The sequence below is a fragment of the Triturus cristatus genome, chromosome 1_2, assembly GCF_964204655.1.
Source record: "Triturus cristatus chromosome 1_2, aTriCri1.1, whole genome shotgun sequence".
Lineage (NCBI taxonomy): Eukaryota > Metazoa > Chordata > Amphibia > Caudata > Salamandridae > Triturus > Triturus cristatus.
In genome coordinates this window covers 1,082,913,078-1,082,933,144 of record NC_140580.1, presented here as the reverse complement: position 1 = coordinate 1,082,933,144, position 20,067 = coordinate 1,082,913,078, and the positions used below count along the sequence as shown (strand labels likewise).

Genomic DNA, 20,067 nt, shown 5'->3' with positions numbered 1-20,067 from the left:
CCCAGCCACCTTCGCGCCATACCTGAACACCTCTCCTTCAGAAGGCAGCTCAAGACCTGGCTCTTCGAGCACTGATTTCCCCCCCCCCCCCCCTCCCCAGCGCCTTGAGACCCTTTATGGGTGAGTAGCGCGCTTTATAAATGCGAATGATTGATTGATTGATTGAGTGCTTCAACTTAATAACATATGTTGGATATACATACTTTACAAAGTATTTTGTTGCAGTTAATTCGTTGAAGTATGTCTGCAATAAAACATCTGCTGGAAGGAAGCCTGTGGGGTTTTAACTCAATGAAATATACTGAATGTATAAACTTAATGAACTACCTAGGATATGTAACTCAAATAAATACATTGGATATAAGTATTCAAATAAATATGTTGGGAATTTAAAATCAGTGTAATCAATTGAATATGTTTGGTATATAAGACTGATTAAATATGATAGGTATAATCAAATAAGACACATCTCAGATGGCAGCAGCAGGTCACATATTCAATTTGCAACAGCTGATTTAAACCTTAATTGCTCTGATGTCATTAATTTGAACACCATCACAACTGTAATAAGTATAATGTAAAGATTACAAATTGACAAAACTGTGCACTACAATTATTATTAGTTTTAAATCTCAATGAACCATGTTGGGTTCATAAACTCAAAGGAACATGTTGGATATATAAATTGAATAAAATATTTTGTGTACATAAAGTGAATAGAAAATGTTCCTAATAAATCTCAGGTAAAATGTGCACACATTTTCTTAATCTACCTTTGGCTATAGATCCCCTCATACAGAGGTTTAACACGCCACAGAGTGTTTTGCATTAAACCGAGCTAACAAATCTTTGCGAAGGTAATCTTGATAATTTTTCTATGAGAAATACCTTTGTTGTTTTACAGTTTATGGTTTTTACATATTAAAGAATTTAAGCAAAAAAAGGTATCTCCCTGAGATGCTGCAGTGTAAAGTCACAATATCTTTGGACTATGAAGCCATAAACACCTTTCAGACTTAAAAGAATTACATCACATGTTTGGAAAACACCAACATTGTGTAGCAGACCATTTATACAATAACAACCAAGCCATACTGGGTCACCCCCAAAAGAACCCTTTAATGAATATATTCCATAAAGGATTTTAACAGAAGACTGTGTTGCTTTTTGTTGACAAATTTATTTAAAGTCTTGTAGTATTTGATCATCAAATAGAGCATAAATAAAAGACACAGAACATACACATAATTTATAGTTAATTCAATATTTAGTTTTACAGACAATTTACATATGGTTCTGTGATTCTCCCTCATGATACTGATTAGAAATTCAAGACATACATATGGAAAATGGAGTCAGAGTAATGGTGAACTATGGTATGCTGAACAAAATTTGGTCTTTAACAGCTACACGTGCTCCGGTTATGTTGAAGAAGGAAAATTTCAGAATAGGAAAAGTGTTTGGCAACAGACGTTAAGTGCAACCTGGATAGTTTTGCATTGTAAAAAGGTAGTTGTATAGGAAATAAAAAGTTTAAATCCAAACTGCAGACCTTAGATTGTTAGTAAAATGCTTCCCATATATTAAAATATCATCAGTGGATCGTTGATAATAAACGTGTTGTTCCCAGTATAACACTTGATTTAAAAGTAAAAAGAAATGTTGCCTATCCTGAAATTAAATGTAAAAATTAACAACAGCCTTTTTTCAATATACAAAGGAAAAATACTCTTTTATTTGAATAGTTGGCATATTAAAGTCTTCTGAAAATGTAAAAAGATGAATGATTATCTGCAGGGGTAAACACAGGTCTTGTTTGCTGTTGAAAACATAGATTTTAGTTCCTTGAACAGCTCAGGTTTTCACAAAGTTCATTTCGAAAGAGTGACTGATTAACGTGAAAGACCGTCTTGAATTGTCTCTTGCTCGAGAACGAGTTCATTTGAAGAGAAGTCCTATGTATGGAGAAGTATCTGGAAAAATTCATCAAGAATGCAATGGTATAAAGGCTCCAAGAGCATTTGGATTGTAAAAACTGTAAAACAAATGCCTTGTAGCTCATTCTGTTCAGTCTATTAGAAAGCCCCTTTATGCAATTCTTTTACAATCTGGTTCATCTGATAGCCATCGACGGCAGTTCCTCTGGGGTAGCATTACAGTGCATTTCCTAACATGTTCCCCACTGCTGAATGAGACGATGATTCTCAATAATTCTTTTAAGTCTTTGAGTAACCTTGGTATCAAAATTGGGCATGGTCAACTTCATCCAGCCAAGAGGCAGGGCTGGCAGGGAAATCTGGATATCCCCCGCTGCTTCCTGTCGAGAGGTCAGAGCTAGGTCCATTGCCCCCTAAAACCCTCATAGACTGAGGCACTCCCTGTCCACCTTGGGCGAGGATCCCCAAAGCACTGTCTGGATAAACCAAGCTTGAAATGAGGGGCTGGTGGCCCGGCATTGCCTGCAGAGAAGCTGGTGACTGGGGGATGCCATATGGACTGCTAGATCGCAGGTCTCGGTACTGGTCTTGTGTTCCAATCCCACCATGTTCCAAAGAGAAGGCGCCATTGGTTCCGGCTTGCCGCCCCAGAACTGGAGATGTGTCATTCAGGCTGCTGTAAATCCCATTGGAGTGGCTCATATCTGACATACTGGGCTCATCTGAAAGGAATAGAGAAGACACATTTAGACTGGCAAAGGAAAAGGCATTCTTGTGGATTTAATTTGGATACAATGATCTACAAATTGCTCTAGATAAAGTAAATAAAATGTGAAACTCAAACTTATTCTGCAAAGATACAATTACTGTTTAGTTATCTGTTAAGCTTGGTGGACTAATATACTCATAAACATATCAATAACAACTTTATTCGAATGACTCAGAATATCTTTTACTTGTTAGATTAATACTTAATCAGAATTATGTCCTTTCCAAGTAGGAGAGATACATGTCTCACAATATCTACAAATTTGAAAGAAGAGTCTAATTGATTTACATCGCAGAACATGAAGCGGAAGTTTAAAAACAGAACCCCAAGTTGAATACTGTATGTTAGGCTGGAAAATAAAATTTAAAAATGTGTGAACTTAAAACAGTGGTCTTTGTCTCCCCTGCATTTTGTTAAAGACATGGGCCTCTTCTTGCTCCACCACCTCCCCACATCTCTAATTTTCCCTTCCCTTGGGCCATTATTCAAAGGCAAGAAAGCAACACGGGAACAGCAAGGAAGGATAGTAAAACAGCCATAACTGCGGTTCAGTTGGTCCTTCACACTCCTGGGACCCGGTGCCACTGCACCTGCAGCACCAATGATAACTGCAGCCCTGTGCTGTGAAGCCAAGGGAGGGATGGAGAGCTATAGAGGAAACAGGCCTTAACACTAGGGTTCCTTCTATCTGAAAGAAATGTAAATGTGTGTGACTGGTTAATCACCAAATGTAAAGGGGGCTTGGGAGTCTGTATAGGCTTTAATTGATGGAGTCACTTAAAGATTGATGGTGACAAAGATTATTCTTTCTGTGAGGTAATTAAATGGTGTTACCAGTCGATTTCAATTGCGTCCATTTAATAAACAGCTATCGCACTTGATTCAGTATGATAAGGTATTACTAAAATATATAGTTTGAAAGCACCTGTTTAATCTTTAACACTAAATAATTTTGCAAGTAATATTTAAAGCTCTTGTATTATCTTAAACGCTAGATCATTTTGCAGCAGCATATCATATGCTATGTGTGATACAATTTTAAAATGATAACTTAAAAGTTGGGACCACATAGCCCTACGCAAGTCACTATTTCCCACTGCGCCAACACAAAGGAGGTAACATCGTCATAGAGCCTGACTATAAGGTCAGGTTTAATGTGTGCCTTGGATCTATGAAAGTGTGATGCAAGAGAATGAGGCCTACGCATGGATGCCAGGAATGGGGGGGGGAATATCAAGGTGTGCTAAACTATGTCAACAAAGGCATGATGTTGAAGTGATTTTAAATTGGACCGTCGTACGAGAACTAAAGGGTTAGTTCTAGGAAATGGAAGATGTAATTGTTCATTTTGGAAGGCTTAAAATGGTTCTTCCTTACTAATTCTTCTTTCTTTTGAAGCAATGTACCTTTGACCTGCCCTTCCAGGTTACCTGCTGCCGTATCTCTACCCTTCCTTACTAGGGAGGCGATTCTGTCTCTGAATTCCCATCCATATAAGTTCACAGATCACTCTAAAGTCACTTCGTGGATATCCTTGTACAAGCCAGAGCATGACCCAGACAGGATCCCTACTTGGAGGCCGAACCACACAATGGTGCTCTATCAACATCAGCGATTAGCAACATTCCACTCATTATCAGAGTTGTGCCCTCCAATGCCGCCACTGGCTTTATCTACACGGAGGATCTTTCTTCAGAATTGCAGGCAACAGACATTTGATTCGAGCCACATTTTCCCATTCTGAGATGATAGACACAACTCTCTCCAGGAAATCCAAAGGGCCCTATTTGCATCTGGACTGGTCACTGCTGCAGAATATGTATGTACTGCGAAAGTGATTAGATGTATGGCAGGAACTCAGACAAGCTTTGATCTTTCACAGAGCCTTCGACGTGGATGCAGTTTTATCAGGATGTTTATGATGTTTTGCAATTCTCAAACAAACATTGCATTTTATACATAAGCAGTTGAAGTGTTTTGGAGTGACATATAGTCTTGATAATTCTTTACCTTGGGATTGCAGAGTAGTTTTGATCCTGCCACATACATGAGAAAGGATACAAGGGAGCAGCCTTTCAGATTTGGCTAACAATAAATGAGTATTTAGAGGATCCACCCCGAGATCTAATTCATCTGTGACATAAGTGTAGTCATCTATAGACTGATCCATCAACACTGGGTAGTCGGAGGAAATGTAACCCGACATCACCCGTTAACCTATAGTTTTCAAAGGTCATAAATCATTTCCTCCCCAACAGCAGCAACTTACTAAGAAAATCCAGGGCATCTTCTTTTGACATATTATTAAGCTTTATTTTATTAAGAAAGAGCGCGAGATCCAACAGGTCAGCCATATGCTTGCGGACTGCGAAGCCAAAGGAAGGGTACTCTCTTAGACGTATGTGGAGCAGACGCATGTCCTTTCTGAGGACTCTTCCCAAGTGAGATCTAAGGAGGAATGAAACATCTGCTCGGAATCCCACTACAGACCCCGGCTCACAATTCCAGACTCTTTGCTATTATGTGCAGCCATTCCACACTACTGAATATCAATGCATCCAAGGAGCCACCTAATATTTGTGATGGAATCAACATTTTGTAGAAAACAAATGACAGCTTCATTCAGGGACTATATGCCATTACATGACCACAAACCCTTCTTGGGCAGACAGGATAACTGTGTATATGAAAGAGGGTCCTTGAGATGTGTTGCACTTGCTTGTAAAAACTAATTTAGTGCCTCTTGTTGTATAATCTCTTCATTGCAGATTAGATTCCCCAGTGGATTTGGATTCTTATTGTTTGCTTGAGTAGCATTGAGATATGCTGCTGTTTACAAATTGAGTTCTTTAATTTACAAAAGGATCCTGCTATCTCTACCTGTGAAGGACACTTCCGCATCACTGTCGGGCCCTTCCTCCTGGATGCTGTCTTTGTCGGACTTTGAGTTTCCGCGGGACCGTTTCATGTTCCGGAAGTACTGGCCCCATCTTTGCCTTCCAGCATCCTTCTTCAGCCTTTTCTCCTTCGCTCTTCTGTTCTGGAACCAGACCTTTGAGGTGCAACAAGAACATTGGTTTTAATGGCAGTGCAAGCAAAGGGGAATACACCACATTTTCTTAGAAGAGGCAAAAAGAAATTAAAAATGTGATTAAATTACTGTGGTGATTCCTCTTCCAGTTCACTTTTCCCTGTCAACTTCCTGGAAACCTAGAGCCTGATCACACATATAGGTGCCATTTGTTGCACCTGGTAAATAACAATACCACTGAGCTAATTATTTTTCGGGTGTGATAAATAGCACCTATTACAAGTTTCTGGGGAATAACATGCGGATTTTGGTGTTTAATGCAGCAAAAACAAATGATGGACGGAATGTTGAACAAATCAAGCATCCGCCCCCAGTCAAGAGACCTGGGTTAAATCTGTTGTTATTTTGCTCATTTCACTACCCCAGTTTGGACCCAGCCATATCCAAATCAGTCTTGACCCTGCTCCTCATGGGAACAGTCCAGCCCAAACTGCCAAGCCGGGTCCTTCCTGGACCGGAAACAAGCCTCCTGGGGCCGCTTCGAGGTTTCATCCCTCATCAGCCTTCATCAGCCCCTTTTAAAATACTACCAGATTCTAAAAGAGGCATTGGACTAAAAGGCACCTTCACCACTGAAAGCAAGAATAATATTAGTTAATTCATGAAAGAATAAAGTAAAAGAAACTATTTTAAGGCATGAGAGGACTAGAGTGTAGCTGAGCGGTGGGGATAAAATGTCTTATTTTTCACTGCTAGTTCAAAACGTAAGAGATGGGAACTCAAATTAACTATTACTGAGTTCCCAAACATAAGGTTAAATGCATATCTACAAGAAAAAGACTGGGCAAATTTAAGAAACTATAATACTGAAAACATGTTTACAAAAGAATTAATCATACATGGGTCTAATACTTCCTTGGTGTTATTTTAATATGTAGGCATGTTAGACAGTGTTATGATTGATCTTTTAAGTTACAGAGAAGTCTTGCCTAAACTTGAGGCCATTGTATCAATGCACAGTCTGTGGTCCATGACACTGCCCACAATCACAAGAATGTTGTATTTCAGTGTCCTGTAAATGAAACATGAAAATATCCAACTCCCTTAAGGTGTTCTTAATTTGAACAATGTAATCCTGTGCACACATACAAAATAAAATGCATAGATGCAACGTTAAACACAAGTAATATGTCCAGAGTGCTTCAGTGATACTGGATATTCTTATGAGAAACGCAACCAGCCGACACGTGTTTCGTCACACACGTGATTGAACAGGTGCCGCCAGGACGCGCGATCATCTCTCTTCTCAAGCATGGGGAACACACACCCGTGTCCGTCCCATTTGCTACCACCGCTCTGAACATACATTTGACCGCATTTCGGTTGGATTTCCACTACACGGAATTTTAGTACACTTTTGTTGAACTACTTTTCATCTCTTACTTGCGGCAAAATTACAAAGGGATTTCATGATTAAGCCTACTTTTTCAGACCCATCTCTCTAATGACATGTGCTGACTGCCGGGTTCAAATTATCACCGGCTTGCTGAATTTACCACACTACCAAGACTTTGTGCAGAGTTACTTTGTTGCCCTATAATCCTTCATTGCAACTTTTGTACCCAGCCGGGTTGGAATTATCACCGGTTTTGGGAGTATACTTCGCTCACGCAACTTTCCTCAGCCCTGAAGAGTCGTGGGATTACTCTTCCCCAACGAAACACGTGTCGGCTGGTTGCGCTTCTCATAAGAATAAAGAATATCCAGTATCACTGAAGCACTCTGGACATATTACTTGTATTTAACGTTGCATCTATGCATTTTATTTTGTATGTGTGCACAGGATTACATTGTACTATTTTGCTGTAGGGTTTTCCCTACACACATTGAGGGGTTACAAGGGTCTCCCCTTCCTGTATAGCACCATACCTACCTGTTCACCCAAACTCACTACACGCATATTTGCTGAGCGCCATTACTTACTACACACTAAACCCTTAATGCAGTTGTCTGTTCTTAATTTGATGTTGATCGCTCGAAAGAGGGTTCCTTGTCAATTTTCTTCCTTTAGATATGTTGGTCACTTCATGACATCCTAATTTGATCATCATTCCATGAATTCTCAGTTTAATCAATCTGCCAAGGTTTTCAAAGTCTAAAGCTGAGTGTTCACTGATCTGCCATACCTGCACAACTCGCATGTCCAGCCCCGTCTCTGAGGATAGCTGTTCGCGCACGTGCCGCGCAGGTTTCGGGGAGTTGTTGTACGCGTTCTTCAGGGTCTCCAACTGTTTCGCAGTGATGGTGGTTCGCGGTCTCTTCGCCGTGGACTCTGCTTCTGTAACCAATCAGACGAGGACACATGGTCAGCACATTCACAGTCCCCAAACCACAGGCATAGCAATAAAGTGTAATGAAACAGTGGCCAGAGGCCTGTAAATATAAAACCCTGTGAATACGCGTTGTCATTGTTAAGGTACAGTCCTCCTTTCAGCGACCTCCCACGAATGAAAAGCAGAGTCGACTGTGCTCAGATTAGAATTTGTCACTGCAGTTTGTACATTTATCTCTGCAGCAACTGATTAACCCACTCAGCAATCAACAAGTGAAATAACACCTTATAATTGCCCTGTGCTGGCTGACCCTTGTGAACATGATATTGTGAAAGTGTTTGGAGTATGATAGGAGAATTATTATTCTTTTGGTTTTTTACTGAACTCATATTTGCACCTTTGAAACTGCCTTAGTGTTGCAGGCCACGCACTCAAAGCCCCGGCTATTCTGTAATAACGCATAAGTTGCTCCAGGCAGGCGGAGCACAGAACTTGAAATTGTAATATTGAAACCAACAGGTACAAACTTGACTATTGGTGCCACATGTGATGGTTGCCGAGGTGTTCTTTGTCGTGAACATACTGAACATGCTTAACCTATGTTCAAGTCATACACTAACGGCTTAGCCACTCCCACGCACAGCTATATATTAATATAATGGAGTCTGTCTCTGTCAGAAATTACCATGGTATGAGTCCAGCAGTGCAAGAAACAGCTATGCTTTGTTAGCAGGGAGTCTGACACTGCCAGAAAGGACCACTGCATGATAGCAGGGAGTCTGACACTGCCAGAAAGGACCATCGCATGATAGCAGGGAGCCTGACACTGCCAGAAAGGACCGCGGCATGATAGCAGGGAGTCTGACACTGCCAGAAAGGACCGCTGCATGATAGCAGGGAGTCTGACACTGCCAGAAAGGACCATTGCATGATAGCAGGGAGTCTGACACTGCCAGAAAGGACCATTGCATGATAGCAGGGACTCTGCCAATACCAGAAAGGACCATGGCATGATAGCAGGGAGTCTGACACTGCCAGAAACCACTGCGGTGTGATAGCAGGGAGTCTGCCACTGCCAGAAAGGCCCATCGCATGATAGCAGGGAGTCTGACACTACACTACCAGAAAGGACCATCACGGAGTCTGACACTACCAGAAAGAATCAGGACATGATAGCAGGGAGTCTGATACTGCCAGAAAGTGCAATGGCATGATAGCAGGGAAGTCTGACACTGCCAGAAAGGACCGCGGCATGATAGCAGGGACTCTGCATAATAGCAGGGAGTCTGACACTGCCAGAAAGCACCGCGGCATGATAGCAGGGACTCTGCCACAAGCAGAAAGGACCGCGGCATAATAGGAGGGAGTCTGACACTGCCAGAAAGGACCATGGCATGATAGCAGGGAGTCTGACACTGCCAGAAAGGGCCAGGACATGATAGCAGGGAGTCTGACACTACCAGAAAGGACCATGGCATGATAGCAGGGAGTCTGACACTGCCAGAAAGGACCATGGCATGATAGCAGGGAGTCTGACACAACCAGAAAGGACCGCGGTGTGATAGCCGGGAGTCTGACACTGCCAGAAAGGACCATTGCATGATAGCAGGGAGTCTGACACTGCCGGAAAGGACCATGGCACGATAGCAGGGAGTCTGACACTACCAGAAAGAACCATGTGGAAAAAGCTGCATTTATGCAGAGAAAGCATTAGATGTCTGAAGAAGCAGCACAACAAGGATTTCTTCAAATGTAAACATGTTATTCTTCGTAGGGATAGACTTGTGGAATCTTAGAAAAAATACGGAAAGGATACACGAGTATCTGGCACAAAGTGCTATTGCTGCCAGGACAATCATATCTACTGCAAATCCTCATATAACAAAAGTTATCACACAATCAGCACACACTTCCTGCTACTGATTAACATCTTGATTGAGATATAACATCAGGTCACTAGAATCAAGGGATCCACCATAGGCTGATTTACATTTGTCCTCTGTTAAAGGGATTTGTGTCCTTAACCAAGAACATACTGTTAGTCGCCTCCCCAGAGGGTTCTCCCTCTCCACCTATGAGTGTCAGTGCTACCATGAAGATCCCGCCAGGTCTTATTTGAAACAACGATGCCAATTTCCAGCTTTTTGCTGATGATTACCAGATTTCTCGCTAGACGGGGTCTAACTAGTTTGAATGTCGTTTCAATGAGTCTGGGTTTGATTCAAGACCCAACGTTTACTAGATCGAAGTGAGGCCAAATGTATTGTACTTCTACTTACTGAGAAAGGGCACAGCCCAAACCGGCCTGCTCTTCTGGCTGTGTACTTATGGTCCTGCCCCAACCCCAAAATAAGAAACTTCAGATTGTTTTTAACCACTTGATTAAAAAAAACCTCTCATTAGATTTCAGGGAGAGGTCAGGAAACCTAGTAGTGTACTTAAACCAGTAGGTGCCCTTCTCCACCTCAAAGTACTTAACTAATAAAGAATGTTTTGAGAACTCAAGGTTCTACACCTACTGCCCCAATGTCTCACAGTTACCAACAAAGTAATCCTGTGCTCTCCAGCTGAACTAGCGTTCTTCAGACATGGACAAAGAAGCCCTATTGTCCTCTGAACCAAGGAGCCAAACTCATATTTGGGCTCTCGAGCCGAGATCACACCTCATCAGCCTGGTATGACTTACACTGGCTTCTGCCAGTAGAAGGATTGCCTCCAAAACCCTTAGTCCCAGCCTCAAAATGAGCACTAAAGGACCCGTTTATACTTGACCCAGAGTGGGCGAAACCAAATCTCAAATCCAAGGAGTCCAGTTGTTTGGTCCCTGCCAAAGCCAACACAAGAAGGTCCGGCAACAGAAAGGGGCGACCTAGGCGAGGTTCTTCCCTCTTACTTGAGGGCTCAAGCCAGTTTGAAGACATTTAAGAAACTCTTAAAAATGCAAACTTTTCATGCACCCTCCTCTGGTTCTTGATACTATCTGACCTCTGGCTCCCAAAGGCTGCCATTTGGGCTATTTGAGAGTACCACATAAATGATGAAATCAGGTGTAAATACATAAACCTGTATCAGTCACCATTTAATTTTCCCCAGGTGGACATGTCAGTAACAATAATAGGATTTCTATTTCCTCCGCTTCCAAAGACGCCATTCCTCAACATTGCCTCACCAAGCTGACACCATACAACACATGTCAATGTGTAAATAAACAAATAATATATTTGGTGGTGCCTAGACATTTTTAGGAGTTATCATTAGGTCAGTACTAACTGGATACATTATGCATGTAAATCAGCGTAATAGGTTAGGGGATGTTGGTTATTAAAAGGACACACCTCTTATGTTCATGGCCGTGTGTGCGCATAGGGAAATTGAAGCATTTGGGGAAATGAAACGAAAGATGGCGGAGTAAGTATCAGTGTAAAAAAGCCATGAAGCTGAAGAATTCTAAGTGTGTGTGTGATTGTCCCCAAGAGTGGGTTTTAACCCCTTCTCCCTAGAGGCGGGTGCCATAGTGGCGCCACCAAGGACACCCAATGTCTGTGGCAGCGGTTATCCCTACTGGTGGATGCAAAAAAGAAGTGACCAAAGTTCTCGATTCTCCGCCTACCAGGTGTGAGCAGCTTACTCAGGAATGTTTTCCTTTGCATTCTGGTACTTGCAGTTCTCTATTCATAACAGGGAGGAAAAGCACATATTCAGCTATGAAAATGAAGAGAAAATACCCATGAACTGAGACAGTTTGGGGTCCCTGTGTTTGCCACAGGGAAGTCAAAGTAGCCTGAACCCAGGTCATAGGTTCGGTCTATTCGCCCACATTACAGCTCAGTGACTTTATACAGAGACATGTGTTCAACCTGCAGGTTTATACTTTCCAATCCGACTCAGTCTTTCATCCTCCACATGCTGCTCTAATGAGTGCACTGGTAGCAACAGCCTCTAGATGTACATGTGGGCCACTGTTCTTTACCTCTTTGCTTAGCCGTCTCATAGTCTGCCTTGCACACCAGCCTACTGTCTTCCATGAGGTAGAATTCGTCGCCGGTGGCCAGCTGCCTCTTGCACACGATGCACGAGAAGCAGTGTAGGTGGTACACAAAGTCCTGTGCCCTCCTCACCACCTGCGTTGGAGGAATGCCCTGCTGGCAGGCTGCACATTTTGTCCCAAACCTCCTTTAAAGAAAACACAATTCAGTCATTGAATTAAGAAAATAAGAAATGTAGATCATTTGTCAAACAGTTGAACACACCATATATGTGAAGTTTCCCACGCCACGCCCTTCATGGGCCAAGTAAAGTAGTCTGCTGGCGAGCAAAGGTATCCAAGGCCTCCCCACACAATAGAGCCATTAACAGTGCTTGACCCAGTCTCTGGGAAAGGTATGAGTGGGAAGGAAATCTGCATCTGCTAATTAACTCCATCCTATGCACCAAACTGGGAAAGCTCAAACCAACATAAACACAGGAAGAAGGCCACGCCTCTGGCCTCAAACACAGAAGGGGGTCCCTTTTGCAATGCTGGTGGGAAGTGATCAGGCAGCTGTGCTAGGTGGTGGCAGAGCTGAGGCTCTCTGAGGAGGCCTTTTCATAGACTACTTGAAATGACCATGTTTAAATATTCCAGAAGCCTGTGCATGAGGGCTGGGACAGGGGCGGAGTGATGGCGTGGCACCCTTGGATTGGCAAAGGGTGCATGTCTTCTAGAACTTTCAATCCATACTTAAAAACCCTTGCACAAGGGAGAGACTTTTGAGCGTACACTGGACTTGGGAGCGATGACGGCAAAAGAATGCTTAGCTGGAAGGAGGAGCCACCCGATGCCCTTGCTAATGAAGGACTTTAACTCTAGCTGTCCCAAGGACTTGGCTGGGTCTTTCCTGGACTAATGTCGCTGGACCACCTGATGCCTCGTGAGGAACAGTTGGGGGAATGGACCTGCTCGGGGACCATGGATGGATCCCATAGGACTTCTGTGGACTAGTCCCTGAATCAACAGACAAACAGGCGCCCTGGAGGTAGCCAGGCGCTTGTAGGACCTGGGCAGTGGGGCAGTGAGGGTGTCCTGCCTGCTGGCAGTGGAGAGGTTGTGGGAGATGTCCCACAAGCAGGAGAGAGAACCAGTAGCCCAGGGAAACGACATGTCTAGCAGGGGAGATCCCCAACTTAAAAGCCAATTTACAGGCCAGGAGGTCTGAAGAAAATGAGCCCAAGAATGTCCAAATTGGCCTTAAGGGTCGTAAGGCCCTAAAGGCCCTCGATGCTTGGACCCCTGGGGAACAGGCAGAGTACCAAGAGCATAGATATTTGTTGTGAAATTCCTGGATTCCCTCAGCAAGGGCCACGCCCCAGGAGGTTGGCGCAACCTTTATTATCTTACATATCTGATGAGGAGTAAATGTGCATGGACCGCTCCTCACCGCCCAACCTTGGACCCAGGGACCCCATCCTTCAGGGCCTGATGCAAGCTCAATGCTCTAAGGGACTGAGTCTCCTCGTGGCCCAGCCAGGAGCATTGCCTACCCCCCTCTTGCCTGTGTCTAAGGGGAGGGCAATCAGGCATACTGACTCCTGCCTGCGGACAACATGGACAGGAGATGACAAAGCGCTCCTGCTTCTGGGTAGGAGCTGAAGACATTGAGTTTACTCCTGCCCGAGTCAGGAGCAGAAGAGAGTGTTGCAGGCTCCGGCATAGGTCCAGTGAAGGTGTGCCGGGAGATCTGGAACCTTGGAGCTCCCCCGTGCCCCTGAAGGGAAAAGGATCGATATGGGTGCTCTGGGTGGGAACAGGGCAAACATAAAGAAATGAAAATCATGGCACAGAGGCCACAGATAAATAAAAGAATAATAGCTACTTCAATATGCACGCCGCAGGAAAGGGGATCGCCATATAAGCCCTTGCGCACTATAAACATTTGCATATCTTCCTACTGTGGTGTCCCAAGAGGGGCAAGGGCACCACCAAAGTTATTCTGGAGTCTGAAGGAAGTGCAGCATCCCCGTTCCCAGAACTTTTTCTCAAAATGGCCCCAAACCTTCCATAGGACTGAATCCCTGATCCCGGGAGAGGCTTCCCATTTCATCAAGCCCTTCACTCATAGAGCTGGACCTTTGTGCCGATAATCTCTGGAGTGTAGGGACCCCTAGTGACTGGTCCTAGCGCTGCAATAGCAGCATTGTAAAAGTAGAAACAAGACTCTGGGAAACATCTGATTATTTGATTCAATGCTTTATTGATAATGTTGATGATTGACAATGCAAGGGTTTACGTTACAATGAAGGCTTCCAGTTTTCTGTTTTTACTGAGTTTTACAGCTAAATCCCGACAGAAAACCATCTATTTCCCTGACTATGTTTATTTTTAAATATTGAAAAATACAATAAATAGGATTTCTTTTGTACAATTCTCACTACTGTCAATCTTGAGTGTTAGGTTAGTAGCTGTGCAGATTGAAGTTTAAAAAAGAAAAAAAAGATTTCCTGATAATTCCTTAAATAACTACAGCTGTGTGAGCTGTTCTGCAATGCAAATGCTTTCAGAAAACTGTATTCTACTGTAAATGGCAAAAACCCATTGAACATTCAAACATAAGAAAACATGTGTTGGTTAAATATGCGTGGAAATATACACATTGCAAATTCTTTTTTCACATTAAAAACAAAAGAATTATGGATAAATACAGATAAAATGAGCAAGAAAATTATTATACTTAAATACAGATGGAAATGTCAAAAAATAAATACCATAAAATCGGAATTATTTATTTATTATGTATTTGAAAGTTTTAAATAGCTCTAGCTAGACCCAAAGGTTGAATGGGTGTACAATCCCCATAAATTACAAAAGAGTTGTAATGGTGGATTATAACATATTTTCTGTTTATGTGGTGACACCCTGACAAAACCAGTAGGCCTGCCTTTTTGATAATAACGTTAATTATAGTGTGATATTGCATCTAATATAGGTGGGATTATGCTGTTATTGGGTTCAGGACCCACTCCGGGTGTAACATGTTATCAGGTGTCACCAAAAGTATTTTCATCTACCTCTTGTATACATTTGTAATTTATTGCAGACTATTTAGCAGCATGTGTGTCATAAAAGTATTTTTTTTTCAAAAGGGAGAAGCAATGACAGGTCATTAATTTATTACATTGTGTGGTTGTTAAACAAGCAAGCAGGGTTTACTAGCCCACGCCACCTTTCCTGTGTAGGCCTTGGGCTGCTGTGCTTCGCTACCCCGAGAGAGTCACGTGCTATGATGTGGTGCTTGGTTCCCAGTAAAGAGAAACTTGTGGATTTATAATCGTGAGTTACTCACATTCTTAGCAACTTTTAAGCCTATTTCTTACAGCGGCCATTTTAATTCACTTTTTTAACAAGGTACATGACTCGCCCAGCAGAAAGGGGGCTGAGATGGGGAGTGGGGCAGGAATTATTGGCAGGAAGGTTGTGAAATAAATGAGCGACAGTGAGGACACTATAAAGAGGGAAAGAGAGCGAGAGCAAAGAAAAGCATGCGGATCATGAAGTTCCAAAAAGCAAATTAAAAAAGTCAGTAGAAGGACACAACTCATTCAATCAGAACATTGTAAAATCAAAATGCTTCGGAGTTATCAAGGCGCAATACCACTGACTGGACAGCAGACAACTAAAATAGACAACAAAGTGATTAAATCATGAACAAGAGGGTGGCCCAAAGCCGACTCGAAGTATACGTGATGTATTGGAAAAAAAATAGGTCTGTCCTACAGACGGTAGCCGAGACCTAAAATGTGGTAGTGTTTTAGAAAACTGTTTCAAGTACTCAGCACTTCCAAATATGCTTCCTAAAGCCTTGTAGACAGCTGGCAAGGGCTATAACAGCCATTAACCCCCCCCCCCCCAAGTTGTAGCCCCTGCCTGCAGCACAGGCTAAACCCAGAAAAGGACACTTAGCAACCAACATAGCCAAAAGCAGAAGGAAGTAATGGTATTAAAGCATCCCTCCAACAAAGGATAGAACATTTTAATGTAAACGAGGGAAAGCAGAGAGACAGCCCTAGAATGCTGGAGCAGAGAGGCCATCAGAGGCCCTCTGTCGCTCCGCTGTCTTCCATGGAGCGTCCAATATGGCAGTGTTCTCATTTGACAGGGAAGCACATTGGCAAACAGCAGAATGGCACTCCTGGGATGCTTAGGTTCCTGGATTAAGACGCATTTAATAGGTTCTAACCATGAAATAATTGCACATGGTCTTGATTCAACTTTCCCCATGAATATAGTTTGCTTTTTCATTAAGAGGCGCGCAAGAATCATGTGACTGGTTGAATGTGTACTACTTGGAGAAATTCGAATTATTTTTAATATACAGTGTATTTTTCATAAATTGCCTTGTGTTGTATTACTTTTCACTCTTACAGTTTCTACCAATTATATTTATAGTAGTTCACTTCAAATCGTCCGCAATATATTACTGCACATTTTTGAACATTTGGTGAAAGTTCGACACTGAACACTGTTTCACACCAGTCACTGCGAGTTTCAACCTAAGTACAAGACAGGCAGCTCGCCTCACTCCAGGCTGCAGACCGCCTCCTGCAGGTTTCATAGCAGTCAAGGCACATGCCACACCAATCTCTCCTTAGCACCACACCGCTCCCTGCAGGTGTCATGTCACTCAATGCAAGTCCTGCCCCACACTGTCCTGTGGCACCTCTTCCGCAGCCAGGAAAGGCCTAACAATGATGACGTCTGCACTGCTCTGATTGGCAAGCCTTCACCACTCACAGACTCATTCACTCATTCATGCATCAGCCTCCGTCAGCTTGCATGAGGATCCAAGCCTTGACAGTGTTTGATCAGCTACACTTCCCCAGACCTGGGCCACACACAAACTCTTACAATCGATTATTGCTAATCATTTAACAGCAGCCAATAGCGGTTCCCGATCGATGCGTCACTGGCGGCTGGGAGACGAAGTGGCTTGATGGAGTTCATTAAAGGGGATTTGCAATATCTGGAGGCTCGTCGAAATAGAAAGCGGACTTCGAGTGGTGCTCAGCAGTGTCAGAGGGGTGCGGGTTCAAGGAAGAATTGTGTGCGAGGGAGCTTGGGATGGGGTGTTTTAGGAGACGCTGAGGGAAAGAAGTGGGCAGGTTCCACAGCTGATGTGCACTGCTGCAGCCGGGAGCATCTTGTATGTAGGTCTGATCATGCGCGCCCCTGCCTACAACATGCACTGCACCCAGCAGAATAAAGATACTGACTTGGTCCTTGCCCAACTGGCCTTCGTGATGGACTGATCCGATGTGTGACTGAACCCCAGCATTGACCAAGTGCGACCTACCTTAACATTAATCTAACGAGTGACTGCCTGTGCCCCAGACCACCCAGTCTCTGAGGCGTATTAATGTAACATGTGACTGCATGTGTCCCAGACCGCCCAGCCTCTGAGAGGCATTAATGAGCATGTGATTGGCTGCCTCCAACACCACCCAGCCTCTGAGAGGCATTCATGTAACATTTGATTGGCTGCCTCGCATACCACCCAGCCTCTGAGAGGCATTAATGTAACATGTGACTGGCTGTGTTGCACACCAACCAGGCTCTGAGAGGGGTTCATCTAACATGTGCCTGCCTATGTCCTAGACCAACCAGTCTCTGAGGGGCATTAATGTAAGATGTTACTACTGGCTCTGCCCCAGCCCTACCAGTCTCCATGCATATTTCTCTAACATGTAACTGGCTCTTCTGCAACCCCAACAGCCTGGAGAAGCATTGTACTGACTATAGCACGCCCACAGAGGCTTGCAAGAGGCACAAGACTGACATTTATTTATTAGTTTTAAAGCGCCCATAAGGATTTACCGCTGTTTCCAAGCGCACTACGAACTGAATCATGTCGGGGCTGGTAGGCCGAGTGCCATCTATACAAACCACATGCTTAACATAAACCACCCCCTACACACACACAGATCGTCCTTTTTGCTGGGTCCGGCCCACCCAGCAGCATCGATAGATTTTACTGATGGTGTGGTGTGATGTTACCTCTGGTGCTGTGTGTGAGGTCCTGGCTGAGACACTTGGGGTCGTTTTGATTGTCTTTCTCGCCATAACTAGCCAATGTCAGTTTTTTTTCAAGGTTTTGTATTGCAACTTAACGTCCCTTCAGCTGAAGTTTTGTGGGAGGAACTTCTACATGTTTTTCTATCAAAAATACATTTCTGAGTGATGAAACGTAGCTTCGCTATTTCTTCAGTGAATATATACACCCCTGAAAAATGGCAGTTAGAGGGGCATTAAAGTGATGGTGTGTAATAATGCCTACAGCACAAAACCTCAAAAATCATGACATACATAATTTAAGGAACCTGGGTTTACACCTCTCCGTACTCACTTAACCTTAGCTCACACCCTTAGTGCTCACTGAACCTTAGCTCACATCCTCTTAGTACTCACTTAACATTAGCTCACATCCTCTCTTAGTACTCACTTAACCTTAGCTCACATCCTCTTAGTACTCACTTAAACTTAGCTCACATCCTGTTAGTAAATGTAAATGTAAATGTATGTGTCTTGTAAAGCGCACTGCTGCCCTGAGGCGTCCTGGCGCTGTAGACCGCTGGGGAACCCGTCCTGGCTATCCCTGTGCTCACTGAACCTTAGCTCACATCCTCTTAGTACTCACTTAACCTTAGCTCACATCCTCTTAGTACTCACTTAACCTTAGCTCACATCCTCTTAGTACTCACTTAACCTTAGCTCACATCCTCTTAGTACTCACTTAACCTTAGCTTACATCCTGTTAGTACTCACTTAACCTTAGCTCACATCCTCTAGTTAGTACTCACTTAAACTTAGCTCACATCCTGTTAGTACTCACTTAACCTTAGCTCACAGCCCCTCAATACTCACTTAAACTTCGCTCACAACCTTAACCATACCTCACAAGCTCTCCGTACTTACTTATCTCACACGCCAGCTACATACTCTCTTGATCGTAAAATAGGTTTTCATGCTTATAATGCCATATTATAAAATGTGCAACATGACAAATGTCTATTATTAAAACACACAAATTCCACAGGCACCTGGGCAACATTCTGTAACACGCTTACATATTGTACAACACTACAAATACAGTAATGTGTTTTATCAAACATTTGTATGTGCATGTCTGTACCCGCATGTGGAAATCAACCGGTCATTCGCTTACTTTTCTCCCCTTTGGCCCTTTTTGGGCCATAAACTCCTAATTCAGTGGGTGCCTCCACTTCCCACCTCTGGCCACCCCAAATGAGACCCTTAGCTGTGATTTCTAGACACGTTCAGGTGAGAAAACTGTTTTTATTTTGTCGTCACATTGTTTTCTAATAGTTTTTTACTCAGCCGAAAAGCGACGATAATTTTATCGCCTAATTAGCAAGGCCACGCTAATGCGTGAAACCTTGCTTTAGCATGGGGATTCCTAACGCCCAGCTTTGCATCCCTAATGAGATGCAAAGTGGGCGTTTCTGACCTAACATGACAGGAGAAATGTCGCTAAGCGACATTTCTCCTATCATCAAGCCCCACGCTATGAGGCATAGCGGCAGGAAAAGTAGCGATAACCCCTGTTATCGCTACTTTCCTTACGCCTGCTTCAGGACTGACTTAGCCAAGATATCCTATGGAAGGTGGATATCATGGCTAAGTTTGTGAGTCTCTATCAGCAAGCTAACGCCACATTGCTTGAGATTATCGCTGGGTTTCCAGCGATAATCTCACGTTAGGCAGATAAGCGTTGCTAATAGCACGCTATCTCAGCGATAAAAATCCACGTTACCTGGCGATAATTATCCTCACGCTAAGAGCGCTGAGCGATAATTATCGCCGGTTGTTGCTGATATGCCCCCATGTTAGTAAGATTGCTTCCCTCTCTATTTCTCTCCAGTGGCTTAACATCGAATTTCTAGCATCTCGAGGAACCTTAGGGCTTATTTTAACCAAGCTATATGAGTTTTTATAAAAAGGTCCAT

The 20,067-nt window shown here is 43.3% G+C and overlaps 1 protein-coding gene across 3 annotated transcripts in view; it reads right to left on the bottom strand.

Annotated features, from left to right (window-relative positions):
* Window positions 1-1,166: 1,166 nt before the first annotated feature.
* LHX3 (LIM homeobox 3) overlaps window positions 1,167-20,067 on the bottom strand; it is a 76,790-nt gene continuing 57,889 nt past the window's right edge. For all 3 annotated transcript variants that reach the window (XM_085616029.1, XM_085616025.1, XM_085616024.1), the window contains exons 3-6: window positions 12,041-12,243; window positions 7,924-8,075; window positions 5,587-5,758; window positions 1,167-2,659 (exon numbers count right to left, since the gene is read on the bottom strand). In XM_085616029.1, the coding sequence (XP_085472155.1) occupies window positions 2,241-2,659; window positions 5,587-5,758; window positions 7,924-8,075; window positions 12,041-12,243 (946 nt within the window). In that variant the 3' untranslated portion in view covers window positions 1,167-2,240. The remainder of the gene's footprint in view (window positions 2,660-5,586; window positions 5,759-7,923; window positions 8,076-12,040; window positions 12,244-20,067) is intronic.